Genomic DNA, 26,317 nt, shown 5'->3' with positions numbered 1-26,317 from the left:
ACCTTTCCTATTTCCTCACTCCCTTATATTCTCACCCCCTATACTCATACCAAAATTTCCATCTTACAATAGCTCATGTCTTTTTTCTTCTTCTTTGTCATTGGTACCAGGTATGATATATGTGCGTGTGTATATATATATACATATATATTTTTATTTTGGAAATTTGATTACATATGTTTCATTCTTTTTCAACGTTTTTCTTTTGTTTTAGAGTGAATATTACTGTGGGAAACATATTTGATTCATATATTTCTCTTTGGATTCTTATATTTGATTCACATTTTGAGGATGGGTAATATTGTATATAGAAACTTGTGAAAGCATGATGAAGTACTATTTGATTCAATATTGTCATTAAAATGTGCGTGGGGAAATAAGAAATGTGAGTGGAAATAGCAGCACCAATATCAACTATACCTGCATATATTGTAGATTCGTATTTGTTATTTTGGTATTTTTTTTTTTTTTTAAAAAAAAGGACTTGGTTAAATAGCAGCACAACAAAATGAGTGTATGCCATAGAGGTTCCTTTTGGAGCTATATTTTTCGTTTGTATGCTAAGTATTGCATATATCCTCCGATTGTTGTTGTTGTTTTTTTGTTTTTTGTTTTTTTCCATTTCTTCCTTTTATCCATTAATTTTTTTTAAAACTGTCTATGATGAGAAAAACTCATGCCAAAAAAGAAAAAAATTATCATGATGTGAATATGATTATGTGCTGCTTCAAATGTCCCCAAGGGCACCTTTTCTGGTTTTGAAGTGAAGGAAAGGATGGAGAACTCCAAAGACTTTGGTCGTTTCTGTCACCCCAATTCGCAGAACAAAATTTCTAAAGGTTCCTGCCTGAGCAAGTTGTCAATGCGTGAAAGCATATTCTCAGATCCTCACCATGAATTTGATCATGGCCGGGAATCACCTTCAGAAAGAGAGAGAGAAGACAGCTCAGTTTATAATGAAGAGTATAAACATGTTGTACAGTCTGCTGATCAGAGCAGCCATGAAGAATCTGATGCTGATGAAAACCCAAACGCTGAAGGAGATAAGCAGCTGATGGATCGGCCAAAACCCTACCATGAATTCTTAGATGAGTTCAAGCAGCAGGAGCTCAAGGCTGAAATAGAAGCATGGACAAAGGCTGAGCATATGAGACTCGTGACCAAGTGAGGAAGACTCCATCTATTTTGAGCATATATTTATGAAAGGTTTTTGTAATCAATTACCATGTTTTGAGTCTTGGCAGGTTGAGAGAAGAAGAGGCTGCTATAGACGACTGGGAATTCAAGCAGACCAGCAAGGCCTTGAAGGAGATTAAAAAGATTGAGGTATGAAATTGTTTGAAGGTTAATCTGCTTTAATCAAATGGAAGTTGTTTATGCCATGTTGACTGCGGTATGAAATTGTTTGAAACTGAATCTGCTTTGCATGCTATTTGGGGGAAACTTTTGTATGTGACGGACAGTTTAGGTCACATCATTTCATTAATCCACCCAAATAATTATACGTGTTGGGAGATGGGTTTCTACTTTGGCTTTTAATATAAATAATATACACTCATTATAACATGTGATGGTGTTACGGTTACATACAAAATTACTTATCCAAACAATAAAACCATTGTTTTTAGACAACACTACAGATGACATCTCTAATAGAGATAATGTTAGAGCCAAAAAATAATGATTCTAAACTTTGAATTTGGAAGAGCAAACTGGAGAAGCAACGTGCAAAAGCAGTGGAGAACACATGGAAGAATATGCGCATAGCCAAGGAAGAGGCACACAAGAAGAAGATAAAAGTAAGACGATCCACAATCGGGAAAATATCTGCAGTTTCAGAAACTTACCAGAGGGCTACCTTCTCCACCAAGAAACTCATATGGCACAAAGTCGCTGCCTACTGCAAGTCTATGTATCTCAAATCTGTCCGATGCACTGCGCTAACATCAGAAATGCGACGATCCTAAACCATTTGCTTTCTCTGACTCCTTAAACATAGAGGATAAAATCACAGAAGAAGCTATCTGGCATGGGACACAACCGAACCATATGTAATTGAAATCAACTAATCTTTCATGTCATGCCATGTTGGTCTAGGAAAGTTTAGACTCTGATGATACTTTTGTTATCTAAACTGCAAGAAATAAACTTGGGTATTATTTCCACCAGAAGTCATTGAACCCTATGTTAATAGTGATAGCGCAATCCCTACTATTTGTTAAACCCCCAAAAGCTCCTCTTTCTCAACACTGAGAAACTCTTCAAATGAATTATCACTCAACCCAACACCACCTTTTTTTAGCGGCAAATCTCAATAATCCATTTTCGGAGCAAACTTGCAGGTGAGCCTACTTGTATTGGTGGATCCTACCTCTACAAGAGGTGGTACATATCCACCACTTTAGGTGCAAAAGAGGTGCGTAGTGCTTCCTTTGCAAAAGATCAAACTCTTTGCCATAATCATCTTCAACACCCCAAGAAAACTCCCAAAACGTGAAAAATAAAAAAACAATTACAATAACCCCGTTTTACTGAGAACAGTTAATTAGTTCTCTTTTTCTCTTTTATCCTGTGTGCCATAAAAGAGGGACACGCATAATCGATGCTAAACAGTATTTACCCCAAAATTTAAATATAAAAAAAGAGAAATATTGGTAACTTTCCGGGTAAAGCACGTTTTCTTTCAAAGATCTAGATTAAAAATGAAACTTCCCTCTCTCTTCATGGCAAAAAGAGTTTTTTTTAACCAAAAGCAGGAGCCTAATTATCTTTTGCTAATAAAGTAAATCGCCCAGCCACTGGCAGTTTCCTGGGGTAAGATTGACATCTCATATAAATTTTAGGGTTAATGACATTTTGCACCCTGGAGTTTTGGGGTCATTTTCAACATGCCTGCTTGTCGAGCAACCAATTAATGAAGGCAGCAAGAGAAAAAGAAAGTGAAATAACTGCATTAAGAAAAAAATTTACAATGTAGGTATCTATCTAATTACAACAGATCAACTACAATACAATAATTACAAGTACATGCAGCTTGCTGATGGTTATAGTACAAATCATATTGTTTGGCCATGCAAAACAATCTGTGCAATTTGGAAATGATTCACAAACCGAGAGGAATTGCTCTTGATCAGTGTGCACTCTCGGATACCCAACCTGAGACCATGCTTTCATCCACAGGTTTTGGACCGCCGCAGGATCTTGAGACAGATTCAAAGAGTTTTTCAATCTCTGGCGCACACCGTATGAAAGCTCGGTTCCAGAACTGGTATCTAGGGTTCTGAAATAATACAACATAACGATTAGAACAAATCTGCAGGTTGCAAAATTTAAGCTTCTTTCTATTTTCTTTTTCAAAGGGATGGACATTTACCTTGATAAGCTCAATGAAGGTAATCAGAAGACCCCATGGATGCGGTCGATTAACAATCAGACGTTCCAACAGTACTCTTGTGATTTGCTCCTGGATAATTTCATGCTGAAGCATAAAAAATGTTGGCAGTTAGAAGATGTATGCAGCTGAATCATAATTGATATGAAAGCAATCTAGAAACATGCATTGGGGTTCTGTGGCCATTATCAAAGATTATCTGGTAAGAATTAAACCCTACATTAAGGATCTACCCGCCCATAAATATGCAACATATCGCGAAATGTGCACATTTAACTTGTATGTTATATATGGCAGTCTGCATGTTTAACAACTTGATCACAATGCTTTCGCATCCAAGACTTGTGATATAAGTCCCCGGAAACATTAAAACAAAGTGCTCCGATTGCCCATGGGACTAACCACAAGAACAGACAATGAATATCATAAACAAAAGCAAACATCTAACTTGTCTCACCTGGTTTGATTCGGCAAACAAGTAAAGAACAATGAACGAAAAGTAATGGGTATGAGTGTTTGGATAGCGCAGTTGGTTTGCAATCGCATTTAGGAAAAGGTAGCGCCCTTCAGTATCTAGGTCCACTATCAGAGTCTGGAAAATATCCAAAGCAGCACCCACCAAATAGACAGCGAATGGAACACTTTGGGGAGACTGTGCATGAGGTGTTCTAGACTGAAGCTGCTGGATAGCCTGTAAAATTAAACCAAAAAAGTAAGCACTGGACCATCCACTCTCTACTCAAGTCAAGACCCTCTCCAAATACCGAGTCAGAAAGATCTTTAGAATTCGGATTTAAAAAATTCCTTAATGCCTCTTCTTCAGCAAAGCATAGCAGTCAGAGTTCACTAGAACGTGGAAATCAAGAAAATCTTACAAACAAGTTGTGAACTTTTTGAAGTGGGAACTTATGGAAAGCAATGGATTCTATGTAGGTTCCAATATTGCAAAACAAGAACACTGATTTTAAACAAACAAGTATTAGAACAGTCGAAACTTGTAGCATATGTCACCTTAGAGACAAATGATATGTAGAGGCATAATATTAGCATAAGAACAAGTACCTGCATCCCAACATAAAGCACAAGGGAGTTGATGAGGGGTACGTTGTAACGAGTACCAGCCAAGGCAACATCGTTTGATGGAAGTAGCAATTTTTGCTTCAGTTCAGTCAGAAATGAAGAACCTTGTTGCCTTGTCTGCAAATTTTCAAACAACATTTAATCTTAATAAAAATTTGAACTAAGAAAAGCAGAATAGAGAAAACTGTAGAAAGGGGACACTAAATGGGGAAGGTCAAAATGTCCACACAAAAGATGTATCAGTCCACCTGTACATAAAACCTAATTAGCACATGAGCAATAAAACAGTATTAGTCTACAAGTTGAAAATTGTGCATACCTTGAGATACTCGTCCACATCGGTTTTCATCTGCTTCAATTTTAGAGTTGCATCAACCTCGGAAAGAATACGTGGAGACTGACTGATTTCAGCAAGCAAATCAATCTGCATATATACAAGGACAAACCAGTCCCCACCAGATTAGTTTTCATACCCATAAATGTTACAGAGTAAATATGCAGGATCGTCGGCAACCTTCAAGTTTGGAGTAGATGGATCCGGCAGCCTCATATTACGGGGAAATGCACTGAGAATGATATTTCGCATTTGAATGCAGCTTGGAGGAATAACATCACAGAAGGTAAAGTGATAATCACACAGAAATTCTGGGAAATCATGAAGTAGCACTAGCAGCACCCTAAGCGTGCCTTTATACAGGAAATGAACCTACATGGATAAAAATACGAGAAAATGCTGTGAGACAGAAAGCAATTTAAGCAACACTGCAACATACAATGAAGCCCAGCAGGAAAAAAGGGGCAGACCGGAACTCCTAGTTCAGCGTTCCTCAAAAATGGCTCCATGAATTGAAACAAGTGTACCAGCAAACGTTGGATAAGGGGCCAGCCCTTCTGGCCATTCCCAGCGAGCATTTTTGGCATAAAACTCCTATGACTCACCAACTCGAGCCAAGCAAAGCTGATAAAATATTTATCAGTATAGGAACGCACAAAGTTCCAAGGAATAAAATATCACAATTTGTTCTTACAAAAATATCATATCTAACTTTTGTACACCAAGACTGAATGATAATCTTTCCAATCATGAATTGCAATGATGCACAACCAATAGAGAACAGCACAGAGATAGAAATAGAGAAGGGATAAAAAGAAAAGGAGGGAAAGGAAGAGACAAAAGGAGTAATTATAGGGGCCAGTGCAAAATCAACTCCAACCCAATCCGTAGTTAAATAAAATCCCTACAATATCATCCAATCACCTACAAGTTCATAATCACAGAGCTGGAAACCTAATAATATACAAACTCAACCATATAAGCTACCATTTCCTTGTCTTAAGAACTGACATTTCATTTCCTACCATTGACAAAAGAGTAATGAATATAACCAGGATGCTAACCTGAATGTAGGAACTTTAACAGGCTGCAAAGCATTAAATGCATTTGCAAATGCTGACAAGATCTGCAACATAGACAACCAAAATTAGTGAGTCAGCATAAACAATAATGACAAAACAAAGGCAAAAGACCCTAGCAGCAATCCACTTGATCCAGACCTGAAAGTTAGCACCATCAACCACAGGATCCAGAGAACCAAGGTCCAGCAGCCAGTTAACAAACAATCTAAAATATGGTCTTGGATTGAAAGATGCTTTCTTTTCCTCTGCATCCTTTTGAATGAATCTCACTGTGACTGTTAAAATCTGCCAGGGGCCAAATCATGCAAAAGCATTATTGGATAAGCACTAAAAACAAGATTCAATCAAACTCAAAATCTCCTTGTGCTCACCTTAGTCAAGAGAAATAGTTTATTCGATCCCTGCTCAATCAAACAAGACATGTAAGTTTCATAAAATATAAAATAAAAACTTTGTACATGAATCATTAGGAGCATAAAATAAAATTACGACGGAATAATTACCTTCAAAATTGAGAAGACAAGTTTAGCATAGATATCAATGGCAAGGAAGGAGAGACTCTGCACTTGTTGTGGTGTTTGCAATGTGCCTGGATTCATCACCTCAGAAGACACGCAATGTGCAACAGAAAGCTCCTGCAGATGAGGAAAAAAAACACATGCTTGGTAACTCCTCATATCATTCTGTAACATACCATTCTAGAAATTGAAAACTTACTGTGAGGACGCGGAAAAACCGCTCTGTCATTTCATCCCCCTTCAGCAGACCATTTTGATGCAACTGTAAGATGAAATGGGCACAAGCTGCATCATTTGCACCAGGAAGTTCACAAATCCGGTACCACTCGGCGAACAGCATTGACACCTACAGCATATTCAAAGAAGTTGAAAACACATCAGAGAACAACTTTACATGTACCACTCTTTCATCCATAGACATATTTGTATTTGTGCTCTAAATACAATATCAAGGATGGTACCCATATTTATCCACCTAAATTCAAAACAACAATACTCCTCCCACCCTTATGTACCAAGCAACCAAGTCATGTCCCAGTTACATCCTTACAAATTTTCTTTAGTTCAAATATTCACTGCAAATAATAGTTCTGTTGAATATCCTCAACATCTAACAATGTGCAGTTCAGGGTTATAAAGAATGTATCGTGGTACCTGCTCACGGAAACCAGCAGGATCAGGTTCCACAGACTCCACATTACTAAAGTCTTCCCTGTTCACAGGAGAGTGAACAGGAGCCTGTTTCAGCCCAAAAAAAAACAAATTTATTATTATAATCGAGTCAGAAGAAAATACACATAAAGTAGGCCGAAATACTAAAGACATCTCCACTGACCTTTTTATCTCTAGATTGTCTGGCCTTGTCCTCCTTTCCAACATTAATAGCAGATGGAGCAGCCACATTAGAAGCAGGATTCTTCACCATTTCAACCAGCTGCTGTAGTGACTCAGGAGATCCAGGCTTTGCAGCGAGCTGTGTATCAGAATCAGTAAACAAACTGTACTAATGTAAAACACAAAGCGCAATTTTTTTACACAAACCTTTGCCAAAGCATCAACAAGATTATGAAGTTCTGATATAACTTTAGATTCTTCAATCACCAAAGTTTGGAGAAGGGAAATGGAAAACTCAGTTGCAGGCTCTGCAGATTTTAAGATATCAGTAAGTTACATCAACTGCAGTAGTATTAATATTGTAAACAAAACAGCCATTTTACGTACTATTCCTGCCACCGTCAATAAGTTTGGCCATATGAACATTGTACTCTGCAAGGTTTAGCAATTCACTGTGAATAAGGCCAACAGTAATATCTTTGTTAAACTTCCGCTCCTCCTCGGAATAAATAACCTGCAAGAAGTAGCAACCCAATATATTAGAATGGGAAAATGTGACATGAATAGAAGTGCTATTAATATATCTAGATCGTACTATTATCTAAGTCTTAACTGCTACGAATAGAATTGACAAGATCATAATAATAAAATCCTAAGTACGGACAATAGTAAGGAAAATAATTTTTTTATAATAGAAACGATATTATTAAAAAGAAACTGAAAAGAAACAAGAAGTGGATAAGGGATCCACTACGCCCAAACAAACCCGCATAAACCAAAAGCAAAGGAAACAACTGCCTCCAAACAGGCTACGAGCTGATGGAGGAAAAACAGACTGAGGCAAAACAAAACAAAAAGGCCAAACAACCCCAAAAAGGACTGGAGAAAAACCACAAGAACTATAGTAAGGAAAATAATTAGAAATTTATAAAGTTATGCTCACCAAGAAAAGCCGAAATTTAAGGATCATTAAGGGCAAAAAAGTTGTACGAAAATTAGGTAACCCAAATATGATCCAAATCAAGAAATAATTATGTTCAAAGGAAAACATAGAGGCTTTCCAGACAAAAATATCTCTCTCATAACACAAGTACAATAGTGCATACCCAACTAGTGAGCTCCTTAACAACAAGCTTGCAAACATCACGAATGGCAGTCAGGATTGCAAGATGAGCACCGACATGAATATGGTTGGATGCATTCTCGTATAAACCCTTGAAAACCTGTTTCAAGATTAAAAACAAACTCGAAGCATTAAAATCAATGGACAAATATTTACCAGAAACATAAATTTCTGTCCAGGGATAATCAAACCAGTTGCTTCACATCAACAGAGAAACTCCATAAGCATTCAAGTTAGCTGTAATGATTAACTATTCAAAGGAACAAATAACACAAAAGCTTCTCACAAAGGATAGCACTGACCTTTTGAGCCACAGCCAAGGCAGCCTCATCTCGACTAACACATCTGAGTATAATCTCAGGAACTTCACCAATGACTCCCTGGATAAGACATGCCAGAGAACATTCATCTAGTGTAAAATATACATGTCATAGTGTATGTACTTATGTATGTATGACTACAAAAGGGAAAACACTTTCAAGGTTTATTCTATACCAACTAGTTTTGATGCACGTATACATGGATAATACCCTTCAAGATACAATTTGGAGGAAGAAGATACCATAAAGACGAACAGAACAGTACCTGAATTTCTACATCTCTAGCATCACTAGTTACCAGAGCTTCCAACTGAAAACAATACAGAAGATTAGGTTTTCATTAACTCATAAACACTAAAAATAAAAAGTAAACAAAAAATATATATCGATGAAGGATATATCAAGAACTCATTTGCTATACAAATAAAGACGAGACAAACATCAGAAAGAAAGGACAAGCTACAAAGGTTATTTCCAACCTTTTGTGCCACAATCTGGTATTTATCCAATGCATCCCTCGTGTTGAGAGAAGGTTCTGAAATGTTACTTCCAAGACGCTCAGTTACAGCAGGTGAAGGTTGTGGCTGTGAAGAAACTCCAGATTCCTAGCCCCAAAATGTAAGTAAGAATAAAGTTTTTTCATGTAAAAAGTAACTTGAGAATTATAATATCATGTAAAAAGTTTTTTCAACCTTTACAGCATCAGACGACTCTACTGATTGTAGCTCTGGGGCAGAAGCAGCAGAAGGAAATGAACCAATGACAGAATCATTTTCAGAACTCTGCTGGGAAACACCATCACCCACCCCGACATGAATAGAGGAAGCACTGAAACATTACACCAAAATTACAAACATTCAAGCAACTAATACTTCAAGAAGTACATGAACTACATAACTTAAAAACTAGAAACAAAATATATAAAAGAAACCTAAGATGCAGAGCTGAATTGGGTTCAATGCCCTCATCCAGCGGACGAGAAACTGCATCAAATTTGCTTCCAGGGCCTGCTGAGTAGCCTGTGTTAAGTTGTCCTGATGCTGGAGTACCAGCAGGAAGAACATGCGAGTTCTGGCTAGACTGGTTCTGCCAGGGTAGCCGAACAAAGTCCTATATAATAAAGGGGAAGTGTAAGAAGAAAACAAATTGCTTGACATTCATCTCATCACCAGACCATATCAGTACCAAAAAGTAGCGCATTACCTCATAAACTCGCTGTTGAGAAAGGGACAAATGGCCAGGTTTAGGGCGAAGGGCCTCCGGCACAACGCCCATGGAACCTTGAGTATAGATGTTAGTATCAAAAAAGGTTGCACCAACACCATCTCTCTTCCTTCTTAATGAGAGCTGTTGAGCTATTTCCCCGTCAATTGTTTGTATGGCCTGCAAGCAGTTAAACACAAGTGAACAACAGCATAATTGAATATCCATGTTATCTCTACATGTGGATCATTTTGAATAATTACAGATCAGAACTAGTTTATCTAAATTCAAATTTCAATCTTCCAAAGCAAACTTCTGTCAGCATATAATTCTAAAACATATTTCACTTCCTTTCCAATTGACCCAGATGTATTTTTGTTTTAAGTTACATCCTAGCATAAACAAATGTGTAGTGAAATGTTTTTAGACTGGCAGAAAAATTCTCAAATATTGACATTAACCTGCCAATGGTAACACTAACATCAAAAGACCATTCTTTGCACACATTCTTCCTAATATGAGCAATACAGAAGCTTTCTTTTGTTGTTTCACATTTTGCCACCATGGTAAATCAACACAAAAAGAACTGATGTAAACAAACAATAACAGTAACTTTCAAAAACATATACATATATAGATATTATGTGTGTGCGTGTGTATTCATCAAGCCAAACCTTATCAGTCGCAGCCTGTTCAATAACTGCACAGCCAAGATCCAGATTATCATTAGTAACAAGTTGTACAGCATGTTCTAGAAGATCACTGGCAATATTTAATCCCTGAAGGGAATTCCTGAGCTGAGTTGATATTGAACTACGCAAAGGTTCCTGCTTCCAGAAACACGAACAGAAGATGAACACAGGGAAATAAAAGAAGTCCTCACACCAAGAAAAGGCACCCCAATAAATTTGCAGCAATGAATAGTATTTGGAGTAGAAATTGTTATTTGTATCAGACACAATGCGTGGCGTTCCAATGTGGTGTTACAAATCTACCCAAATAATGACACGCATATGCATACCCTGAATGATGAACCCTTAAACCAGCATACTGTGCTAGTGATCGTACATGTGTTAAAATAATAGGTCGCATTCACAATACAAATTTTCCCAAAACAATCCCAAGAAATTTATTGTAAGAGGAAATACCTTGCATGTCACATGAGCTAGACTTCCTGCCAAACTCGCAACCATCAAGTGAGCTGCATTAAATATTCTCGTCTCATCTGATTCCATGGCATAATCCTACCAACACAAGGAATTGGAAAGAGAATTAGGGTAAATTACTAGACAGATTACTGTTTCGGAAAACTCTTTAGTTAGCAACCAAACTAAACATTTCCAAGAATCGGCACTACAGCAATATACTTCCCAATCACAACCCATAGAAACAGTGTAAGGAACAATAACAGTGCAGGGTAGAACAGTGGAAACAGATCTACATCAAAGACACTTATTTTTGACATCCAACCCATGAAACAATCTTTTACAGTGCAAATGTTCTCGCAGTTCAGTGCCCCAAATTTAGCATCAGATGAGAGCGGTAAGGAAGGCTTTCCTAGAATGGTTAAATGTGTTGAAATTTTAACCTTGGAAATGTGACTAATATTAAACAGCAATACAAAAAGAGAAAGTCATACAGGAGCACTAGTTTTTCTTGTAACATTATTCCCTCATTATTTAGATAAAAAAACACCTATAAATCTTTTATTCAGGCATGTAGGATGCACGTACATATCAGAGTCGTGAATGGACATCAACGCCAACTCTGGATTGCACTGACTCCAACCCCATTTATACAAACAAAAGCAAGAGGAACATTACAATATCAAAATATTGCTCCAGAAAAATAGTACATAGAATTGAAATAGCAACCACACATTCTTTTAAATTGCCACCAACAAGCCAATTCAAGATTAGAAATGGAAATGCATAATGAGTCCCAATGCAAAGACCAAAGTGCAGAAATGCTTCTGAAATTCTGACATAACTGAACAAGGCCCACTACGCTTTACATAAGAATACAGTTGGCCCTCAAGAATGAGCTTATACAAAATATAAAGTGCAACTGTAACATGGATATCAATGGGGGAGTGGCAAAACAAGGATTGATTGAAGGAATGTGTTGTAGAAGCTAAAGTAGAACAATGGGGGTACAAGAAGATGAAGTTCGAGTCATCAAAGAGCCATAGTGACGAGGTGGACATGAAATAAGACATTATGCAAAGATGACAAGATTTAACCAGGACACAGCCTGAAAGATAAAATAGCAAATTTATTCAAATAATAGTCAACAGTGGCAAGAATTATTCAGTTAACTAACCTTTAAAACAAGCTCCTTAGTGGTCTGGGTAGCTATAGAAACACTGCGCTGAACAATACCAGATACTATCTCTTTGATAGCTCTGTCCATTGCGATTGGAACCACTCTGCATTATATTTTAAAAATGAGTAATTCTAACAAAGTGCTGGTCAAGGTACACTGTAAGAAAGGACTATCATAGAACCTCTGAAAATGCAGTTGCAATCCCAAGCCAGTTAGCTTCTGGTTAATGATTACGTGAGTTCCGATATTAGGTATTTGTGTGGGAAGCTGCAAATGGCCAGAGGCCAAGCCAAGTAGAGGATCAGAGGACAAAAACACTAACAAGAAGGAGGCAAACATCCCTACTAGACCATACTTGAACATACACACAACCAACACCGCCCCACCAACACCACCCCCCCCAAAAAAAAAACCAACAACAAAAACATGAAAACATTGAGCTGCACCTGACTCACAGAAAACGGTGATTGTGATGGAGTAGCTTGTAACAGTCCTTGAGCAGAAGGAATCTGATCAGACAACCCTAAAGCAGCAAGCTTCTCATCCTCGTTAAAGGTACCAGGTGGAAGATGAAGAGGAGTGCCATACTAAATAGAAAATACATTAAATTGTCAAGGTTAAAAACAACCCAACAAGATCTCAATTCTCAAGAAAATGTTCTGACAAACCTGAGGTAATAGATGTGTATGGCTCCCAGAAGATGGCGCAACCTCAAGTGGTAGATCAACTTGATTTAGTGGAGATATGATTCCAGATTTCACTTCAGCAACCATCTGTGGTTGGGATGCTCCAACATCTTTGTTAGAGAAATCAGGATTCCCTTCAAGTTCTCTGTTGCGATCCTTGAGAAGAGAACTTGGTGTTATCTCCTTCAAATCCACACCAAGATTCTTGAATAGAACCTGAAATTCCAAAATAATAAGGCAGATACACTAGAAATTCTATAACGAAATTATGGAAGGCAAGCTTCAATAGATAACCAAATGAAAACGTATGTGTACCTCTATGTCAAACTTCAGGTTCATCTTTAAGTTTGGCATTGAATAGATCTCAGCAAGTAATCCAAGAATACCCATTGTCCAGGGATTTGGTGGTTGGTATGCCAGGCTACTTTGGCATGGCTCCAGAATCTGCAGCAAGTAAAAGAGCATAAGATCTTCATGTCCCTTCCGTCAGGAAAAAAAGAAAGCAAAACAAGCATAACTATACCTTTGAAGTAAAGGGTATAACTGCAATCATCAACCCTTTCTCATATGCCTGTAGGGGTGGGGGAGGGATAGATCAGAAAAAACCAAAAGGTAACCACTTAATAGGTAGCATAAGTCTAATCCACTAAGAATAACCAAATCAAGAACAACAACATTGATCAAACTCACACCTCTATAATCAAAGACTTGGGATCTATTTCACGAGCCCTTAAGACTTGATTCCTTCCAATTGTAAGCTTCCCAAGCCAGCTCCCTAAATTTTTTAACAACGAGCGCTCTTCTGAGCTTGATTTTATAAGCTCTGATCCAAGAAGAACCTGAGACAATGCACAGGCATTAAATATATAATCATACTCAAATGCACAAATATCATACATGTAAGACAATAAACCGCGCATCTGACCAGAAGAAAAATAGAAAAGACACAAACCTTGCAGTTCTCATAAGTAGCTTGAACAATCTCCTTATTCAAACCCTTAGAATTAACTTTGTCCAGAAATTTCAGGTACAAGTCGTGAAAATTCGGCTCAATGCTTGCCCTGCCAAGAGGTTAGGTAGGTGCACCACATGTTAAGACAATAACCAAAGGGAAATGAGACAATCAAAATACAAACAAATTTATCTATGCATATCTCATTTCCAAAAAGTTCCTAACCTTTTCATAACCATATACTGCGCAAACCAAGGATGGTATTGATCTTTCATTACTTCTGTAAACTCCTTTGACTTGGCTTCAACATTAGCAACTGAAATATTATTAATTATAAATGATATCTTGTCCTGAACCTCTGATGCTGGAGCCTGTAAAAGAGAATTGGGAACATGTAAGCATTAATATCAGAAGAACACATGACACGGACAAGCTGAATACTTTGCCCGGAAACTTCAAAGTTCTAACATAATATCAACCTCAGAAAATTACAATTTTTTCAAAAACATACAAGGCTGAGACTTTAAAAACACAGAATAAGAGAGAAACATAAAAACACAGAAACTCAACTCTTTTGCTCCCTGTTCCAGCAGCATCCCAAATCAATTCAGTAAACAACAAAAATGGAAAAGTATATAAAGTAGCCATCTTAGATACTTCTTCATTAAAGTGTAGATTAGCAAATCACATATACTCAAAAACATACCATAAGCATCACCCTCACTATTATACAGAGTTAAAGCCCTTAACCAAGAGGTAATTAAAATTTGAACCCAGCAATCGGATACATTGGCTAATTAGTCCATAAGAGCAAATTTTCTGTAAGAATATTCAAACAGGGCAAAGAGAAGAAGAAGACTAATGACAATATTAAGATGTCATATTTGCAGTAGAAAAAAACAAATGCCATCACAGTCTGGGCCCTCATATAAAAACAATCTGATCTGATGCATACTTATGTCAAAAACACTTATCGAAATATAGAACACACTGAATAAGGAGTATTAATGTCAATCAAATATGACGATATAGTTGTGAAACAGAAGCGGCTACAGCAGCTAAGACCACTAAGAATAGGTAAGGTGGAGTTGGGCCCCCACGTAAGTTTTAGAAACCTGACTGCAATGTACATATCTACACCAGGCATGTGATAGTGTGAAAACAAAAAGATATATATATATATATATATGTATGTATGTATAATATATCAACACACACTAAGTCACAGCATCTTGCATGAATACGAGGCCTATAAGATGGAACACAATACCTCAATGGGAGTTTCTCTTTTCTCAGCAGCAGCAACTAATGTTTCGATGTTCAAAGCAGAGCCAAACCCTGTATTTGTATTGCACATTATTGTAACATTCACCAGGAACTTAATTATGTACGGATGAAATAATGACTTGGCAAAGAAGTTGAAAATTACTTGTAGAAGTAACTCCTCGTGAAGGACGAACAAAACCAGGGGAAGAAGAAGACAACATTGCCGGAGCACTGACTGCACTTTGTGACTGCAATTTTATAAGAAAATGAGGGGGAATCAAAATTTAATAATACAAGGAGCTGATAGAATATAGTCCCACACACCACCACACCCCCAAAAAAAAAACCCCCTTTTCAAAAATGTAAGCAGGCATGCCTTCTGAATACTAGGAGCATCGCCTAAAGGAATAACCGAAGGTTGCACAACAGAAGATAAAAGTGGCTTTATGTCATTGGATGAAGTTGAGGCTTTATGACGGTCATCAAGAGAACTTTCATGTCTCTGTTGGAGCTGGAGAGGAGATGATAGTTGCTGCCCAGTATGTAAGATGCTCGAACCATTTAACTGCATTAATGACTCAGCATGTAAGCATAAGTGGGCAACAATAGCTCAGCTCGCTCAAATATATTGAAATAACAAGGCATGGTTAAATTCAATACATGTATCCTAAATGTATGAAATTAATAATTTCATAACAAAAGATTTAAAAAGAACAAACAAATGGCATCTGACACATAATCCTAAGAGTGTAAGAGACAATTTGGTGATGTAAATATATCCAAAACTTCCAGCATGATTTTACTTCCGATGAGCCTTGGAATGAAGTTCTTCTGGTGTAAACATCAAAGGGCATTACATAGCTCTGGAAAATTGCATCCAGTACCATTAAAATGTGGACTGATCAGATATGTGATTACATTTGTTGTAGTTAAAGAAATTAATATTTCAGTGATGTCCACTGGAACATTTTGGGCATGGGAGAAGGATCATGGTGAAGACCCGAATTCTAGAATAGATGTGTAAAAGAAAATGAAGAAAGAAAAAAAAAAAAGGACACGGCGAGAAATCTATGGCCTAATGGTAGTAATTTTATACTTAAACATCACAAATTATTCACTGCGATATGCAATGATTGAAAATTTACACAACTGAGAACCTGGATGTGTAAAAGACATTTGGTTCTCGTACTGGTAAATTTCAAGAGTAGAATGAAAATGTATACTTTTTTTCTCAATTGCAAGAAAATGTATACTTTTTTTCTGGTTATAAACTGCTTTGCAATGCATCCTTTTCTAAGTATTTTGATAAATTTTTTGAATAATGACACATCACAAATCCAAGTACACCACTGACCTCCACATTTCCTGAGGAAGCTTGACTGGGACTGTGGTGATGAGCAGAAGCATGGTTGCTTCCATCTGAGTCTGAATGGCCTGATGAAATCCTAGCAAGAGCCTGTTCAATGAAAGCCACGAGCTCTGAATGAGTACTACGCAGATGTGATATTTGAAGAATGTGATTGCAATACTGCGGCCACTCAATCAGACGATCCACAAACTGCTCCAAAGCCTTAGTTCCAAACACAAACATCTGCAAGTAGAAAGATCATCAGCAATATCATGATATGAAAAACTAATGAGAGAAGTTAATGAGAAATATTACGAACTTTTGAATCCGCAGGCTTGCGTAATGCATCTAAAACACCACGCAGAGCAATCCCAAGAGTCAGATGAGTTACAAGCTGGTGCTTGATGACAGAACCTGAAACATTGCATACAATAACAATGAAACAGTCATCCCTAAAACAAATTAGGGCATACGAAACCATATATTTAAAAGAAAAAAAATCTATCACACTACAGAGGGAATCCATTTCACAACGTTTTCATAGAAAAGCTAAGGGGACAGACAATGGGAAAGAATCATAATTATATATATCGCAACTAACTCAAATCTTATGAGTTCTTCTACACACGCACAAAAGAAAACTTTAAAAAGGACAAGAATCACATCTGGTTTATTCATTAACAAATGCATGCTAATGACATGTCAAATAATGACCATCAAGTTGACCACATAATTAGAAAATAGTAGATACCAAAAAAAGTTTATTCTTAACTGTTTCTCATACTACCTCCTAACAGATACCAAATATGTGGCTCCCCTGCCCATTTAAAAAAACAAACTCTCAGCTCAACCAAAATGTATTGTACTGAACTCTGTTGTACATTACTCTTTACAGTCTTTAGACAAATTAAAGTTTTAGGGCAAATCTAGAAATACAATTTGGACTGAGGAGTCATTAAAAACACTCACCAAAGAGAACTGCAGCAATTTTGAGCTGTCTTTCAGGATACTTGGGGAAGAATCTGTACTCTTCAAACAGATTAGCAATCATGCACTCAAAAATTGACTGTTCCCTGTCAATTCATGCAGCAAAGAATTGTTAATTAACTCTCAATTTTAAAAATAATATAATGTGAAAGTAAGAAGCTTCAGCAGATTTTAGTACGGACCTTCCCTTCTACTATAATTAAACCAATAGAAGAGTAAGAAGTGCCAAAACAATATTACATCAATATTACATACATACGGCACGTAAGAGAATGAAACTATCAAAAAGCAATTTGGGTTCTCATGCGTGAGGTGGGGCTGGGGAAAAGCAAGACATGATACAAACTGTACTAACTCAAAGATGCATAATTAGATTCTTTTAAAAGTCAATCCTAACTTTGACCAAAGAAAATCTAGTATCATGTGTACTTCACAAGATCTATGGCCTGCAATTGAACAAGATAAAAGTAGGCAATAGTTGGCTTTTGAAAAGATGAGAGAAGATTGAGGAAATAATATTAAAGTATCCTGATTCAAACGCTCAACAGACATACCTTTTTACAGAAGATTCCTTGAATCGGGCAAGCATTTGGACCATTGAATCAATTGTCAACTGACCAGAAAACATTTGATGGAAGTAAGAGTTTGCTTCCGCTTCAATATCATCTGCATATCCATCAGTTGATGACTCTGTAGTGCCACCATTCTGCAGCCTTGGATTAGAATCCATAATTGTTACAGACAATCTTTCCATCTCCTCAGTAAGTTGGCTAGAGGTAATCAAGCCAACATGAGCTTTAAGAACCTAAAATCAACATTCAGATGATGAAATTCTGCATGATAGATGATGAAGCTCTACATCATAGAAAACAAAATCGCATGCCAAGTTGTCGAACCTTCGAGAATGTAGTAGCAGTGTCCACATAAAGATTTGACACAGCACCAGAATGTTGGAAAGGTCTGGTGGAAAAATCCTGTGATCCACCAAATTGAATCTCCTTCAAGAACTTGATGCACTCCTGAAATTTTGCATTATTCGTATAAGACAGTGATATGCATGATTTTAATATTATTGCTACCTAAATTTGTAGCAGGGGACGGAGACAAAAGTTACATTACCTCAAAGAAAGTATCTTTATATGTATTCAAATTATTACTCAACCACTTCTCAAGGTCTATAAACTCTTTTCTGGAAGCAAGAGCCGCCAGTCTGATACTAAAAGGGGAAGGAATCATCTCTAAGACGGATGACAGAATCTACAAAACAAAGAAGAACATACGAGAAATAAATGGAAATTCCAGTAACATTAATACAACCCCAAAAAAAAAAAAAACGCTGACTGACACAACACACACTATCTTGATTCTCAATTATACAGCAACAAGTGCAACAGACACTGGTTGGAAGATCATTCATAAGTACACCCCAAACTTACCTTTAGCTCTTCACAGATATCCAATATTCTAGCCATACTATCTGGATCACTATTGTGAGCATCAACGAATCCCCGCAGCACCAGCGAGATGTTAATATGCCAGAGGTGGTTAATCATGCCACTGCCCATGGAATTTTTTACTATCATGGGGAAAACAGTAAAAGACACTTCATATTGCAGCAGGTTGTATGCAGTCTGCAATGGCACGTATAAATTTATCAACCGAGAGAAAGTATTATGAGAATCTAGTGTTTTAAAACATCAATTTTAGAGAGGTACATTTATATGTGCCATCCCAAGAAGCAGGACTTCAGGACAGTGTTTAAGAGGATACTCAAGCATCGATCGAACTGCAAGAGCATGACCCCTCTCAGCTAGTAGACACAGTACATCCAAAAGATCAAGACACAACCACGCATGATTTGCATGTCCAAGTTGAAGCTTATGGCCATGCACAGCATCAATATAGGCCTGAAAAAATGATAGGTAACTCAGAATGGTCAAACAAATATAACATGAGGGGACAGGGAACATGTATAAGCTGGATGAATATAAGATTGTACCAGCTGCCTAACAGAATGAGCAAAGGTAAACACTTCAGGTGGTGCTGATACAGCATGTCTAAGAAAGGATAGCTGACCCTCGGTGTTCTTCCAGACAGATCCACAGATGACATGGAGGGGAAAGGGCTCCTGCACAGCTCAAGTCCGGAGACCACAGATTAATATAGACTAAAACATCACAATTTGCACAATAGTAATCTAAAAAACTGCAAGAATACAAAACCTACCTGACACACATGCTGATATACAGACATGAAAAAAGAGAAAGCCTCCTGATTAGGAATGTAAAATCCCTCATGATCCAAATTTTCCATAACCCGTATCCAGTTGGTGCCGGGAGCCTGTAATCAGCAAACAAAATTAGGAAAAGAAAACGGATGCACTTTCCTCCACTAAGTCACAACTCAAACAAAAAATGGAAGAAGATTACAAGTAACTCACAAGTTGCTTGATTGTATCTACAAGGACATCAATATTCCAGGTGTTCAACATAGGCATGTCAGACAAAGTGCTGTCACCAAGTGCCAACCGGAAGGTTGAAAATGTATTCTGATTGTCCTCGAGACCAGCGTGAGTACAGGCAATCATGCCAAGTATTTTTGAGATAGTAAACTCAGTGAGTGGTAAGAAAAGGGATAAAATCTCTTTACACTGAGATGAATCAACTGTGCATCCATAACCTAATTCCTTCATTATATCTCCCATGCTCATTTCCTTCTCCATTTCTGCTAAAATAGCATCAAAATCATTTTCTCCACTTTCATGGAACAAACCCACATTGCTGCAGCAAAAAGCAGAAGCTATTGAGCACAGGATCTATTTTGGCATGACAAATAGATAGAAAAGGCAAATAACCTAATACCAAGTAGTTCTAGCAGAAAGACAACTAGAAAATTACCGTACCTCAAAAAATTGGCATCACGAAGCTCATCTGAAAGCAATGGAGTTAGAACAAACAAACTGTCATCTTTCAGCTGTAATAAAGATAACATCTGCATAAAGGAATCAACATGCTTGGAAAGGCCATCAGACCGCTGGAGGAACATAACAGTGTTCTGAATTTGCTCAGAAGAGTTCATCGCAACAGGATTTTCACACAACTTCTGGATCTGAGCCATACAGAAGTTCTTGCCTGGAAACAAACAGTATTAAATTCTACATTGAAATTACAGCAAAATTATAAGATACTAACAGTGCAAAAGAAATTTTTTTGAGCAAGAATACATCAGTCAAACAGTTCACCATCATTTTAACTGAAACTTACCACATGTCCTGCTGTCTAGGTTTTCAGAATCTGACAACGCAAGACCAATGGCAATCTTCTCACATACAGACAGGTGTAATGCATTCGAGAAATTCTCTAGAATTCCTTCATTGATCTCTGTATTTCTTAGGGACTCACAAAACACTGTATTGAAATTAGGTCTGTCAAGAAGATATTTAAAAACTGAGGAAAGAACCCGTTCCAGTGCCACATTCTTCAAGTCTGTTCCGTAATTAGTGAGATGACCCAGACAGGTCTGGAGCAGCAAAATGCTTCCCTCAATTCCATATTCAGTAAACTGCCATGAAACCACAAACTACATCAGCAAGAGATCCAGTACGATGCATGATTAGATAAGCTCAAAAAATAACCTTATTCAAGGGTACTTGTTATCAGCCACATTAAATATTTTCTTATCCAGAAGTATATCAAAATTTAAAAATTCAAGATTGGAAAGATTCTTCGCCCTCAGCATAGAAATAAACATAAACATTCAATGGCCATGTGTAAGAGCTACAGATATTGTAGACTGGACTAAAAAAAATTAAAGCAAACAGATCACATGCATGATAAGTAATTCCTAATCCAGTGTGTATTGTTAACCATTCACTCAACTGAAAATATGAATATCTTCACCAAAAAACAAAGAATATTCAGATTTCATATACTAAAGCTGTTAGTTGAAAACATTTCAACATCCAATGCACGCTGGAGAAATGAACACCAGAAAATATTTACAAATAGAAAATACAAAACACAACACGACTTGGAATTTTCGCCTATTCCCCCTACTTAACTTTCCCCACTTCTAATTCAATTCGTCATGGTCCTGCCACCCCACTCACCGAACACAATTTTATGCTAAACTTCTGTTTGAGTTGCAATGGGTAGTACAACTTTTCTGGTACAAACTGACAGAGAAGCTTATGTGGCAATGCCATGTCAGTTTGACTTATGCCAGCAGAAGCATGGCACGCTAACTCAGCTGCCATCAGATTGTAAACTAAATTTGTGCAAATCTTAGCACATTTAGCATTTCCTTTGATCCGCCCATTTCTTCAAATTTGAACACAGAGAAACACAACGCAGGCGTTGTGTCATACAAACACTATGAAGCTAAAGTTCAACACTGCATTCAAGCACCATACTGAGCAATCCAAAATTAAACTACGCGGCCAAATTTTAATCCTGTCTTCTTTTTTTCACTTTTATTAGTAGCTGAAGTCCAGAAATGCAACCGAGTGGAATGAGTTCGTCTAAATTCCACAAAACTCCGAAATTTACAGAAAATTAGGCGTCCAATACATTATCACAAACAAGATGAATAAAACACAAAAACCAAAACAGAGCGGGAGTACCTGAGAGAGCTCTCGGAGTACAGAGTCAGAGTTGGCATCGTTGAGGCTTTGGAGGAGAAAGCGAATCTGGCTCGCGGTGGTCGGCGAAAACTTCAGCATCGCGTAGACGGAGAAGGATTTGGGAGGGGTGCTAGGGTTTGCTCAGATAGAGATTGCGAAGCAGAGGGTGCAGGGGAGCGAGATTTTGGAGAAAAACAGGGGCACTTTAGGGATTTCGAGAATCGTCGACAGAAGCGAAAGGTTGAGACTTGGTTGGTGGCGTCTGATCTGAATTTGGAGTGTGTATTATTATAGTGGTAGCGCACACGATGGTCTCTCCGCTGGAAACTCAACTCGGTTACCTGCGGGTTCTTTTTCATCGACTAATGCTTACCTTCTAGTGGAGCCACGTGTGTTGGAAAAACAAATAAGGGAAATAAGGGCCGTCTAGTGATGTTTTTAGAGAGCATTTTCAGAGAATGTTTTCCTAAAATGAAAATGAGAAAATGAAAACGCATTTTCATATGAAAATACGTCTGGTAGATTAATTAGAAAACATCTTCAGATAACAAAAACAATGAAAACTTGTCTGGTAGTACAATTTGAAATAATATGTGAGTTATTTTTATAAAAATGTTTCCTATGAGAATGAAAACAATTTTTTTTTTCTGTTTTCTACAAGGACACATGAACTTGTTTTCCTTTTATGAAAACATTTTCAGTGTTTTCTGTTTTTGGGCTATTGAACGTGTTTTTACCTCATTTTTGTTCTCTGAAAATGAAAACAACCCCTTAAAACGTTACGAAACAGGTCCCGATAAATCTAGGGATGAGCATTTGTGGCGGTAATTATTTATTTGTTATCTATATTTTATACCAAATCGATTCGAATTGAAAGTCTCGATTAACATAATAGGTTGAATAATAACTATCCGAACTATATGTTATAAATTAATTCAAAATCAATTTGTGTTTTGTACGTGTCTTCCTCTTTTCGAAATTTTAAGGTGGTATTGGACTAACATGAATCATTGCTCATTAGAACCAAATGGTCGATGCACCGAAAAACCATTATGATTGGGTCGGTTCTTGACAAGAAGTAGACATACAGGAAAAGAGAGAGATCGATGCTAGACTCCAAATTTGAGCAACAACAGCTAGAAAATCTCTAAATATGAGTATCAATGACGTTGGACTCCAAAGATCGAGAAGATCGAAAGGGAGATCGAGACACAAAGTTAAGAGATTGACTTATATTAAAGAGATTGAGAGACAAATGAGAGATATCGTGAGGTAGATGAGAGATAGGGACCAAAATTCGAGAATTAATAAGTCGTTGCGAGAGAGGAAAAAAAACAAGTGTAGGGTTATGGAAAAAGAATATATATATTAAATGTCCGATTCAATTCAATTAAAACAAACATTTTAAAATCTCAAATTTTAGATCGGACCGGGGGTATTGCAGAACACGTACAAGCCCCTTTTATTGGAAAAATACAATTTAACGAGGATTTGGTTTATTCTTACAAGAGTAATATTCTACAACTAGCAATTCATTTATTTTCAAATTAACCCACTTACTATTTATTATTTGATTGAATAATCCTTCATATTGGAATGAGTGAAGAGATAGATGAAATAGATGGACGAAAGCTAGAGAATGAGATATGGAGGAGATACACAGTAGAGAGAGACTCGTGAAATAGGATGAAATACTTATAGTTCTAATGGTCATTTCAAGTGCTAAAGCCCATTTTGTTAGAAGGATATTGACTTTTTAAAAGGGTTATTGATCGAAATGGTCCCTCAACTTTTGCTATAGTATCATTTTGGTCTACTAACTAAAATTTTTATTTCAATAGTCCCTTAATTCTTCATTTGGTATCAAAACGGCCCTACCATCAAAGTCTGTTAATATTGCCGTTAAATTTAAGGGTAAAATTGTCCATATGAATTAAAAATTAAAGGAAACTATTATAGGAACTTGTACCTAATTTTAAAATTGAAAAAATTGAAGCTCACCACTAATATGGCTTTTTTTTCCAGCTGACATGGACTTAAAAAGTAATAATTTTTTTTATATTGTTTAAATTAATTAAAAAAATTTAAATCAGATAAATACAAAAATAAACAACAAAAAATTAAAAAAAGTAACCCCAAAACAAACAAACCCAGCATTACCCAACCCCACCTCTCCAACCCCGCAACCTCCCTCCTCTCAGCCTCCACCCACCGTCACCTCACCACCCCTAGCCGCTCTCACCATGACCCGCACTCTCTCTCTCTCTCAAATCCACGATAATTACCACCCAAAGCTACGAAAATGAAAACCTATGAATAAGGGTGTTTCTTTCTTTCTCTCTCTCTCTCTCTCTCTCTCTCTCTCTCTCTCTCTCTATACACTAACTCAGATCTGATCTGGGAATGTTATTTGAATCGGGTTGGCCAGATTTGCGGGGCTATTTGGGCTTGAAGTTGCTACTTTATGCAAGAGATAGAGGGGGTTGGGGAAGGGGGGCTGGGTTAAGGATGAGGGAAGCTGAGATGGGGGAGGCTGATATATGGGTTGGAGTCGTGAGATAAGGAATGAGTTTAGTTATTGTATATGGACGGTTTTACCCCTCAATTTCACAGTAAAATTGACAAACTTTGACGGTAGGACCATCTTGATACCAAATGAAGAGTCGAAGGGCTATTGAAATGAAAATTTTAGTTGGTGGACCAAAACGATACTGGAGCAATAGTTGGAGGACCATTTTAGTAAATAACCCTTTTTAAAAATATAAAAGAAGAAGGATATGGACTTGAATTTTAAATTTTCATATTCAAATTCATATATTTTTTAAATTCGTTGTTTGGTAATAGATAAGGAGAGGATAGAGGGTATAAATAAAGAGAATGAGAAATTTGGGCTTATCATATTCTAGTTCAATTTCAACTATGGTTAATTTCAATTTGGTACTATGGAGTTGTACTTGTAAGTCATGTTTGTTCATACAATCTTAATTTTAACAATTAAGTACCTCTGATTTGTCAATTTTTTTCAAAGTGATTTTGGTGTTATGGTTTCCATCAAAATTCTGGTTAGCTGCCTATGTGGCAGCCAGCCCTGAGTTGCACCTTTTTGTTTTTTTCAAAGTATATTTGAGGTTATTTTCAAACAACTAATGTCTTCCTACCCAAAATATCTATTTTGAGTATGGTTTTATCCTAAAATTAGGCTTGTTCGAAAATACCCTCAAATTGACTTTAAAACATGGGACAAAAAGTGGGACAACCAAATTATCACATGTTTGTTTTGTTGCTATGGTTGCCATGTACTCAACTAATGGGAATTTTGACAATTCCCTAAAGTCAGAATCACACTAAAAAAAAATATGGGATACTTAAGTATTAAAATTGAGATTGTAAGGACAAACATGACTCACAAGTACAACTACCGGTTACTAAATTGAACTTTACCATTTCAAGTAAATCTAATTCATGCAATGAAAACTAAACATAAACATTTGGGTTCAATCCTTCAAATCCAAGAAAAAGACTTCTATGAAATGGGGATATCACTATTTTGCTATCTTCGACTAATAACACTATAACATGCGTGATCATATTTCCATGTGGCGTAACATTATTGGTTAGGGATAATAACACTTTATGGCTCTCCCTGTTGCAACTAAGTTTTTCCTCATATCCAAACCTACTCAATCAAATTTATATAAACAAACGAGCCCTTGATGTTTTAGCTTATGAAATTCTTAATCGAATTGGGTCAAATTCAAATATTTAAACTCAAGTTGGGCCGAAACATAATTATTTGAATTTGAAGTCACAAAATCCAAACCCATCGCCTCAAATTCTCATATTCATCGCGAAGGGTATTCAATGTAGATTTTAAAAGGCAAAAAGTTATTTTTAGTCTAAGTAGGTTACCTGTAACGACCTGGTCCTAAATAAATTGCTAAATATTAGTTTATTTAGATAAAAGACCACTTTGCTCCTAGAATATTTTATTAGGTTTAAAGTTGACTTTTTGATCGAGAATAAATTTGGGAATTTCGACTGCACCATTGCGTAGAGCACGGTGAGATGAGTCCGTAGACACGTAGTGGGCCTGAATCGGAGTTGTAACGAGAAAGATATGATCAAAATACCCTCAGTGGCACAATCGTAAATATTTCAAAAAAGTTTGATAAAAATCAGATTTTTTTTTCTCTCTCTCTCTCCCCGCGCACTCTCTCTCTCTCATGTCGCGAAACCCCCCTGGTTGC

The 26,317-nt window shown here is 37.0% G+C and overlaps 2 protein-coding genes across 3 annotated transcripts; one reads left to right on the top strand and one right to left on the bottom strand.

Annotated features, from left to right (window-relative positions):
* LOC18787109 lies at positions 163 to 2,470 on the top strand. Its single transcript, XM_020558189.1, has 3 exons — positions 163 to 1,164; positions 1,245 to 1,326; positions 1,707 to 2,470. Exons 1-3 carry the CDS (start codon positions 776 to 778, stop codon positions 1,965 to 1,967), a joined length of 732 nt encoding a protein of 243 aa, XP_020413778.1. The 5' UTR covers positions 163 to 775; the 3' UTR covers positions 1,968 to 2,470.
* On the bottom strand, positions 2,930 to 22,382 carry LOC18787307 (CCR4-NOT transcription complex subunit 1). 2 transcript variants are annotated; one of them, XM_020556540.1, is made up of 51 exons: positions 22,071 to 22,382; positions 20,713 to 21,010; positions 20,352 to 20,580; positions 19,890 to 20,229; positions 19,676 to 19,789; positions 19,449 to 19,577; positions 19,165 to 19,356; positions 18,886 to 19,080; positions 18,569 to 18,706; positions 18,346 to 18,468; positions 18,004 to 18,254; positions 17,432 to 17,535; positions 16,782 to 16,876; positions 16,469 to 16,705; positions 15,491 to 15,679; positions 15,278 to 15,362; positions 15,119 to 15,186; positions 14,074 to 14,219; positions 13,849 to 13,957; positions 13,589 to 13,735; positions 13,420 to 13,467; positions 13,212 to 13,340; positions 12,879 to 13,112; positions 12,657 to 12,797; positions 12,392 to 12,477; positions 12,208 to 12,313; positions 11,034 to 11,129; positions 10,560 to 10,712; positions 9,886 to 10,065; positions 9,614 to 9,792; positions 9,375 to 9,510; positions 9,162 to 9,287; positions 8,948 to 8,992; positions 8,665 to 8,742; positions 8,346 to 8,462; positions 7,627 to 7,753; positions 7,447 to 7,547; positions 7,241 to 7,378; positions 7,060 to 7,143; positions 6,605 to 6,751; positions 6,391 to 6,522; positions 6,259 to 6,288; positions 6,026 to 6,172; positions 5,870 to 5,931; positions 5,276 to 5,429; positions 4,986 to 5,177; positions 4,791 to 4,895; positions 4,454 to 4,588; positions 3,849 to 4,082; positions 3,374 to 3,478; positions 2,930 to 3,280 (listed from the first exon to the last, which is right to left on the bottom strand). In XM_020556540.1, exons 1-51 carry the CDS (start codon positions 22,167 to 22,169, stop codon positions 3,131 to 3,133), a joined length of 7,185 nt encoding a protein of 2,394 aa, XP_020412129.1. In that variant the 5' UTR covers positions 22,170 to 22,382; the 3' UTR covers positions 2,930 to 3,130. The 2 variants fall into 2 exon arrangements, with proteins under 2 accessions (XP_020412129.1, XP_020412130.1); XM_020556541.1 differs by having other exon boundaries at positions 12,666 to 12,797.

This window comes from Prunus persica, chromosome G2 (genome assembly GCF_000346465.2).
Source record: "Prunus persica cultivar Lovell chromosome G2, Prunus_persica_NCBIv2, whole genome shotgun sequence".
In the NCBI taxonomy this organism is placed as follows: Eukaryota; Viridiplantae; Streptophyta; class Magnoliopsida; order Rosales; family Rosaceae; genus Prunus; species Prunus persica.
Note: the sequence above shows the minus strand (reverse complement) of the source record. Positions and strands in the feature narration are given on the sequence as shown.

What these genes read in the sequence shown, in the direction of transcription:
- LOC18787109 (XM_020558189.1), top strand. Translation starts at nt 776, where the DNA reads ATGGAGAACTCCAAAGACTTTGGTCGTTTCTGTCACCCCAATTCGCAG. An exon ending in CATATGAGACTCGTGACCAA is followed by an intron (nt 1,165 to 1,244) that starts GTGAGGAAGACT and finishes GAGTCTTGGCAG; the next exon opens with GTTGAGAGAAGAAGAGGCTG. An exon ending in AGGAGATTAAAAAGATTGAG is followed by an intron (nt 1,327 to 1,706) that starts GTATGAAATTGT and finishes TGAATTTGGAAG; the next exon opens with AGCAAACTGGAGAAGCAACG.
- LOC18787307 (XM_020556540.1), bottom strand. Translation starts at nt 22,169, where the DNA reads ATGCTGAAGTTTTCGCCGACCACCGCGAGCCAGATTCGCTTTCTCCTC. An exon ending in CCAAGTCTTTGATTATAGAG is followed by an intron (nt 13,468 to 13,588) that starts GTGTGAGTTTGA and finishes CCACCCCTACAG; the next exon opens with GCATATGAGAAAGGGTTGAT. An exon ending in AACTATTTCTCTTGACTAAG is followed by an intron (nt 6,173 to 6,258) that starts GTGAGCACAAGG and finishes GGCCCCTGGCAG; the next exon opens with ATTTTAACAGTCACAGTGAG.